The sequence below is a fragment of the Silene latifolia genome, chromosome 3 (assembly GCF_048544455.1).
Source record: "Silene latifolia isolate original U9 population chromosome 3, ASM4854445v1, whole genome shotgun sequence".
Taxonomy (NCBI): domain Eukaryota; kingdom Viridiplantae; phylum Streptophyta; class Magnoliopsida; order Caryophyllales; family Caryophyllaceae; genus Silene; species Silene latifolia.
This window is the reverse complement of record NC_133528.1, coordinates 12,966,391-12,975,201: the sequence shown is the minus strand read 5'-3', so window position 1 is coordinate 12,975,201 and position 8,811 is coordinate 12,966,391. Positions and strand designations below refer to the sequence as shown.

The 8,811-nt window shown below is 34.4% G+C and overlaps 1 protein-coding gene across 1 annotated transcript; it reads right to left on the bottom strand.

Moving 5' to 3' along the window:
- Nucleotides 1–3,117: 3,117 nt before the first annotated feature.
- Nucleotides 3,118–4,197, bottom strand: LOC141647242 (germin-like protein). The gene is made up of 2 exons (XM_074455355.1): nt 3,982–4,197; nt 3,118–3,823 (listed from the first exon to the last, which is right to left on the bottom strand). Exons 1-2 carry the CDS (start codon nt 4,103–4,105, stop codon nt 3,270–3,272), a joined length of 678 nt encoding a protein of 225 aa, XP_074311456.1. The 5' UTR covers nt 4,106–4,197; the 3' UTR covers nt 3,118–3,269.
- Between the last annotated feature and the right edge of the window lie 4,614 nt (nt 4,198–8,811).

Genomic DNA, 8,811 nt, shown 5'->3' with positions numbered 1-8,811 from the left:
CCTCCACCTCGCCCTCCACTCCTTCCCCCCACCTCCACCCCCTCCACCTCCTCCACCATCTCGACATGACACCCGTCTTTCCCATAATATCATAAAACCCAATCCCCGTTATGCATATACTACCTCCTCAACCGCTGCCACTCCCCCTCCACCCCCTCCACCCCCACCTCAAAAATCTCGACATGGTACCCGACTATCTCACAACATCGTTAAACCGAATCCTCGCTATGCCCTCACTGCCCAAACCAATAACCCGTATGTTACCCAACAACTGTCAAACAAGCACTTGTCGACCCCAAATGGCGTGCAGCGATGCTCGAAGAATACGCGGCTCTCACTCGTAATAACACCTGGTCACTTGTTCCCCGAACTCGGACCCAAAACGTGATTGGCTGCAAGTGGATATTTCGAATCAAATATAATCCGGATGGTTCGATTAAACAATATAAAGCTCGTCTAGTTGCTAAAGGTTTTAATCAACGTCCTGGAATCGATTATTCGGAAACGTTTAGTCCGGTCATTAAACCGGCCACTGTTCGATTAATTCTTAGTCTTGCGATCACCAAAGGGTGGTCAATTCGTCAAATCGATATAAATAATGCTTTCTTGCCGGGCTCCTTGACCGACACCGTTTACATCGTTCAACCTCTTGGCTTCGTTGATGCTGAACGTTCTACGCATGTGTGTCATCTGTCTAAAGCCATTTATGGTTTGAAACAAGCTCTGAGGGCATGGTTCACGGAGCTACGCAATTATTTGTTGTCTTATGAGTTTGTTAATTCGGTTTCTGACTCCTCTCTTTTTACTTATAAAAACGCATCCGATCAACTCTTTGTTCTTGTTTATGTGGATGATATTATTGTTGCTGGTTCCGCTGATCAAGTTATTTCGAAGTTTATTGCTACCATTGCTGCTCGTTTTTCCCTTAAGGACCTCGGCCCTTTGTCCTATTTCTTAGGTATCGAGGTAACCCCGACTCGTGAAGGTATTCATTTAAATCAATCGAAGTATATTTCTGACATTCTCCAGCGATATAATATGGCTGATTGTCGACTTGTGTCTACACCTATGTCTGTCGATTCGCTTCTTATTCGTCAACCTGACAAGCCGATTGTAGATGAAGCTACCTACCGTGCCATTGTTGGTAGCCTTCAATACTTGTCTCTAACTCGTCCTGATGTTTCTTACTCCGTCAACAAGCTTGCGCAATTCCTTACGCATCCGACAGAGCTTCATTGGGTTGCTCTTAAGCGTGTGCTACGTTACTTGAAAGGTACGTTGCACCTTGGTATCCATCTCCGTCGTTCTTCTCCTTTGATCTTACATGCCTTCTGTGATGCTGATCTTGGGGGTGATCGAAATGACTATATGTCTACTGGTGGTTACATTTTGTTTCTTGGTACCAATCCCGTCTCTTGGTCGTCCAAAAAGCAACGTGCAATCTCCCGTTCCTCGACTGAAGCTGAGTTTAAGGCTGTCTCTGACACCACTGCCGAAGTGCTCTGGCTTCGAGGTTTGTTATCCGAAATTGGTGTTCCTATTTTACACATTCCGACTATTTATTGTGATAATTTGGGTGCATCTCATTACTTTGCTAATCCGATATTTCACTCCCGAATGAAACACCTGGCTCTCTCGTTTCATTTCGTCCGTGAGCAAGTACAACAAGGCTCTTTGCGTGTTCAGCACATCAACGGTTCTGATCAGTTGGCTGACACTCTAACGAAGCCATTACATCGGTCACGTTTTCTTACCCTTATCTCCAAGACTGGCCTTACTCTTCGATTGTCAGTCTTGCGGGGGCGTGTAAATAATATCGTCTCTCCTTGTTCTCCAAGTAAATAATATATCGTCTATATTTGTGTTTAGGAAATTGTATCTTTCTCTAAGTTTTATTTCCTTAGTTCCTGTTTCCGTATATTTTGTAAATAGTTTAGGTAAGTCGTAGTATTCCATATCGTGTGCTTTGTACTAGTATATAAGCTCTTGTAATTATGCTTTGTGAAATATACAATTACAATTCTTTACAATAAGTTCATCATGATTGTACAATGGATAGGTCTCAAAGTTGTACCCTTAGTTTGTAAATTGTACCCTTTTACTTGTACCATTGAGCAACAAGCCAACTACTTAAGTAACCAACTGCCAAATCAGGCCAATAATAGTTTCATGCAAAGTTTGTACATCTCTAATAAATAAATTTAGAAGTTTGAGAATAATTAGCTAGCTAGATGTGGCTAATTGATTATGACATTTAATTTTGAAGACTTTTCACATGGGTGTTAATTACTTATACTCCCTCCGTCCCGGTCATTTGTTTTCCTTTAATTTTGGCACAAAGACAAAGAAAAGAGAAAATGGTCAATTACTAAATGACAAGTGGAACAAATTATGTGTGAATGATCAAATTGCTCATCAAGTTTATTCTTAAAATAGAAAGGACAACAACTCACTGAGACACCCAAATATGGAAAATGACAACAAATGACCGGGACAAAGGGAGTAACTTATAAGTATGTTTTTTAAGTACTCCGTGTATCTATGGTATAGTTATTTCCGAGTTTGAGTTACACTAAAGTATGTATATACGAGTATAATTTATTTTAGAATCTGGGTCGTTTAATTCGTTTCATACAATAAAGAAAACGTAATATAGAACTTGTTTTTCAACAATTGGAAGCAAGCTTATTACATACAACGTTTAATAATCTCCGCAATTTATAAAATATATTTCACTTCAACATTTATATATCCTTGAATTACGAAGTATAATATCAAAGTGCTAAAATAAGCTTTCATATATAATTCGATGATTAATTCCTAATTTCTTTTCATATTATCTCGTTTCTCACTTTTTCATGCTATCTTTTTCATATATAGAACCCAAAAAATATAGTCAATTCATTCTTTCGAAAAACAATTCCTAGCTTGTTTTTTGCGATAATGTTTTTAGTTCTTCTCAAACGCACCGTTGTCTACACTAGAATTGCGGCGGTTGTGCGATAATGACAATCCAGAACGATTTTTAAGATAGTTAAAGATCAAATCAGTGAAATCTTGACGAAAAAAGTTAAATGGGAAGAAAAGTAAAAAACGAAGTAAGTATTTTACTAGACATAACAAAAAAAACAAGTATTGTATTATCACTGTATCACAAGATACTCTTCCAAAGATAATATGAAGAATACAATTATTACAACGAGTAAAACACAAATAAAATAGTTATGCATCTAATAATAGTTAATTATATAGTTAATTAAGTCCACAAATTAATTTCCTGTGGCGAACTTAGATTGCAACATCTTGATCACGTTAGCATCAAGCTGAAAAGCCTTGGATAAAACATCAACATTGATCGGAGGCTCAGCGCCAAAGACCGCGTTGGAAACAGTAATCACACCGGGATTCTGGCTACTCAACCCTGAAAATGCAACGGCTGCTGTCTTGCCAATGTTGAGTTGAAAGTGAATTAAACCTTGTGGGAACACAAACACGTCTCCCTTGCTAAGCACCTTTGTGAACAACTTGTTACCGCCATTGGCCTGGTTTGATGTAACGAAACCAACATAGATGGTTCCATCCAAGACGGTGAACACCTCAGTGGCGCGAGGGTGGGTGTGGGGTGAGATTAGCCCGTATGGCGCGAAGTCTAGCCTAGCAACTGATATGCCGAGAGTGTTGAGTCCGGGTAAGTTCATTGGACTCACTAGTTTCACACTTGATCCAAGTTTGTTTAATGGGGCTGGAACATCTAGCCCTTTGAACAGAAAATCTTCGGGTGTCGCGTCCATTGGATTCTTGCAAAAGAGTCCATTCACAAATACTGCAATAATAATACAGAGTACATACGTTAGTAATTATTACATCTCAACCAAAAGCTATAGCTGATGGTTGAAGTCTAATGATCAGTTTAATATTCTAACATTATCGACTTATTGATAAACATGGACCTATATATATAACTCGAAATTAAGTACTTACTTCCGTTATTGGTATCGTTTGTGGCGACGCAAAAATCTTGAAGCTGGGTCGGATCAGTGGCATAAACCAAGGATAAGCTTATGAGCAAAAGGGTTAAGTGTGCAAAGATCTTGGAAAGTGCCATGGTAATATCTTTGATTAGTGAGGTGATTATGGGTTTAATTGTGGTTTTTGATGATTGTTTAACACAACAAAATGGCCTTTTATAGGCTAAGGATATGATAAGTGAATGTGTTTAAGGGTTGAAACGGTCGTAAAATTTGACGAAATACGGAGTATTACGTGATGGTGATGACTAAGGACTACTACTACCATTTTTTTCATAATGGTGGACCATGTATTAGATATTACCGTGAATGTCTAGAACGACTTGCTAACTATAACCAACAATCAAATGAATAACAAGATTTATAAGTCCGATCCTCCATTTCAATTAATTCTATACATTTATCTAGCATAAAACTTTTGTCTTTAAAGACTGTGCCTTAAATCTCAGGCTTTAAGGGCATTAGCAATAGACAAATCCCAAATGAGGTTTGTCTAATGCCACATCACTCAAAACACAAACCTCTCTAACAACAAACCTCAATACAACAATAGACAAACCTCTTAAATATAGACAAACCTTATAAAAGTATACTACATGGAGTCGACTATCACTCACAACCAAAAACACAAACCTGTATACAAAATTGTAATCATTCTCATCTATGAACCTAAACCCCCATTCCTAACAATAGATAGATTTATCAACAAACCTCTAAAAAATACACAAACCTTTGTTGATAAACCTCTATTGTTGATGCCCTAACTACTTTAGCTAAATCACTAGCTACATCCGAATATAGGCACTAAATCATTCGGATGATGGCATATGAGCCAACTCTACGTTAATCCCTTTCTAAGATACTTCTATTGCCTAGTCATAATAATATGATATCGTATCATATATTTTTGCTCACTTTTCTAGAATCATAGATGAAATAGTCAAGTCATGTGTTTGGACAAATTAACGTAATTAATTAATGGTAATTAACATTTTGTTCATTTAGTATAGTCACTAGTCACTACCTACTACAAGTAAATCAATTGACCTCGTTATCAAACATCCAACAATAGTGAAAATTCTAAATTACTCCTTTGTTTTAGTTTGTTTAACTTTAACTAGTTTAGATCCCGCGCAATGCGCGGTATATACAGAGGTTCCACATTTTAATGTATTATTAGTATAGAACCCGTGCAATTTATGCACGGTATATATGAAATTTTACTTTTTAGTTTATAACTTGACAATTTATTAATTATTTATGCGTTCATCATCTGTATATTTTGATTTGAAAAAAAAAAAAACTCAACATTGAAAAAGTAATCAAGAGGATTGAGTAATGTTAAAAATGTCTATTTTAATAATATCATTTTCCATAATCATTTTATTTTAAAACATTTTATTAATTTATACTTTTTGATCCGCAATTTCTTATATTTTCATAGAAAATCAATGAATTTTGGAATTATAAAACCCGTGGAGGTAAATCTTGCAGATCAAATTTGTGCAGATTGTGAGCATTTCAATTTATGAATATATCAGATTAAAAGATTATATCCATTTATAGTTCAAGATACACCTATAGAATAGACTATAATAATAATAATAATAATAATAATAATAATAATAATAATAATAATAATAATAATAATAATAATAATAATAATAATAATAATAATAATAATAATAATAATAATAATAACCCAATTTTAGATTCTAAAATTTTAGGCGGTAAAATGTAGAGTTCCACCTATTCTTTTAGTAAATAGGGGATTATAGCAATCTCCCCTACTACTAAGAGAATAAAACTCTTAGTAGTTTTCCCGCCTAAAAGAATAACTCTCAAATGGGTCTATTTAATTGGATATTCACTGAGAATGAGATAAGGAATGAGTTAATTAACAACCCAGTATATTGGATTCAAATTATCACGTTAAACATGTGACAGAACTATGTATGGAAACAATAACAAATAAATTTATATTCATTTATATTTTACCTCTTTTACAAGAAACAATCACTATCCCTAATTTATTACGCAATAATTTCCATTTTCATAAATATTATTCTTCATCAGTTACACTCTAAAATTACGCAAATCTGATTCTTATGCAATCTTTACCATAATTATTGTCATCACTTGCACTCTAAAATTACGTAAATCTGCTTCTTATATTATCCTTCATCGTTACACTCTAAATATGGTGTATTTTTTAAAGGACATAATAATTTTTCTGTATTTTTTTTGTAGAAATAAAAAAATTATTAGTTTAATTATTCGCAAATCGTCTTTTTAAATGCGTGGTATACTGTTCTTAACTGTTTTCGTTATAAGGTTAATATGCGTTTTAATTAGATTTTACATTATTTAATTGTATGTCATAAATTATTATAGAGTTAATTTTTATAGTAATGTAAAAATAGTTTAAGACAAAAATAAACTGCAAGTACATTTAATTTATGCAATTAATTTAATGAGAATATTTCTTTATAAAACAAAACTAAAAAATACCGTGCTGTAGCACGGGGATCTACACTAGTGATTAACTGTATACTTATCTTTTGGCAAGGATTGGGATTTTATACTTATTTTTTGGCAATCAATATAACGTTATTTTGGGCAAGATAATTGATATGATCTAGATTTAGCCCGTAGTAGAATAGAAGGACGTTATACATATTTTTTTGCAATCATTTTTTATGTTAGACTTGGCCCATAGTAGAATGTAAAAATTAAAAGCCCAAATAGAAATTAATATTTTAGGCGGGAAAAAACGTAGAATTACCTATTCATTTAGTAAATAGGAGATTTTGACAAATATTAAGAAGAGAAGAGGGGGTCAATTGTTAAATGACAAGTGGACTAAATTGAATACCGATGGATCAAATTGCTAATGAAAGACATTTCTAAAATAGAAAGTTAGGCTCCGTTTGGCAAGACATTTCAGGTACCTGATTTGGTTAAAGTAGCTTATTTGACCAAAATTTCAGGTACCTTATTTTTTTGTAAGCGTTTGGTAAGTAGCTTATTTGGTTAAATAAGCTACCTGAAATGAAATGTTACCTAGAGTAACATTTGAGATTTCAGGTACCTGATTTGATTTGCTTTTCCGTTTTTATCCCTTAAATTTATATTATTAAATAATTATCATATTCTTTTACGTCATTTCATCAAAATCAGTTACCTTTTCAGTTAGTTTGCCAAACAATTTTTTATATAATCAGCTACCTTGTCAGTTCCTAATTTTCAACTATCTTATCAGTTACCTTTTCAGGTTTCAGTTAGCTTTTCAGTTTTCAGCTATCTTTTCAGGTTTCAGCTACCTTTTCAGTTAGTTTTACCAAACAGAGCCTTAAACAATTGAGTGAATCACCCTAAAATAAAATAAATATACAAATAATCGGGACGGAAGGCTTATCAACTCTTAAGCAAGATTTAATGTTGTAAAAATATACAAACGTTGAACAGTTACCCCTTATTTCACCTGACATCGCACAATCACCCAATTCACTCTTCTTATTTAGGGTTCTTCCCCAAATTCATCTCTTTTTAATAGAAACGCTAACCCTAATTTTACCCGGACCCTCCTTTCGACCCATCACAATTTCAGTTGGTAAGCACTCTTGAATTCATTTTTTAGGAGGGTTTATGTTTAAATTTGTTTTTGCTTTGATAGGGCGGGATATAATCAAACCTTAATTATATAATTAGCCCTAATTGAATTTGTTTCTAATTAATTTGATAAAAAAATACTCCTTCCGTTCCGTTTGGTTCTATACTTCTATATATATGTTTCATTAAAATACACCTCATATGTATTAAACAAATAGAATCAAACTGAACGGAGTGAGTATTGATGGAAACATAATTATTTTGCTCGTCCAATATATGAGTATTAAGATGCATAATGGAAGAATTTGATTTATAATGGATGAATTTGATTTATTTTGTAGAAGTAGAATATGTGATGGAAAAGTAAAATATGTACTCGTACATGAAACAACAATTACGATAATCCATTGATGTTTATTTTGGGGAAATTGGTTAGCTTTGCTTAATTATTTCAGCGCACGTATCATCATGTAAATTGGTTTTAGTTGACCATGTCTGTAATTTCAGCTTCAGGGTACGTATCATCATGTAAATTGGTTTTAGTTGACCATGACTGTAATTTCAGCTTGTGCATTTTATTCTCACAGCGATGGCATAAGTAAAGGCTGTGAGAGATTCAGGCGTCAAACCGGTGAATACCATTGTAAGAGATTCTGGGCTCAAACCGGTGAATACCATCACACATTGGGAACCAGAACCACATTTCCTACTTGATAATCCTATCTCGGACGTTAAAGCCACAACGCTCTTTCAGCTCTCCTCTATTAAAATCTCATGGCCAGCTGTTGGCTACGGGGAACTACGGGTAGACAAAATCTTTGGCACAAGTTTTCTAATTGATGATCTAGGAAATGAATTCTCTGTTTTTCATAGAAAACAATTATTTTACAACCACCATTCGAAATTTCCAACTTGAGGGTCTTCGGTATTTGCCAAATACTTTCTGTCTCGTATTCTACCTTAAGGAAGGGGAATCAGATTTCTTAGTGATGGACGAAATGAAATTTATAGGTTTGCATCAGGGCTCTCCTGTGAGCGCAATCCGCTCGTGGAGGTGTTCTCAATTTCAGTTTGCTTGTATGGTTTAAACAATTCAGCTACGTTGGGTCTCTCTGGTACAATTTTGTGTTATGATGGAATGGAAAAATTTGTTACTTTCTATGAAAGCAAG

Coding starts and splice junctions, on each gene's coding strand:
- LOC141647242 (XM_074455355.1), bottom strand. CDS start 4,105: ATGGCACTTTCCAAGATCTTTGCACACTTAACCCTTTTGCTCATAAGC. Junction 3,824..3,981: donor AAACGATACCAATAACGGAA/GTAAGTACTTAA, acceptor TTATTATTGCAG/TATTTGTGAATGGACTCTTT.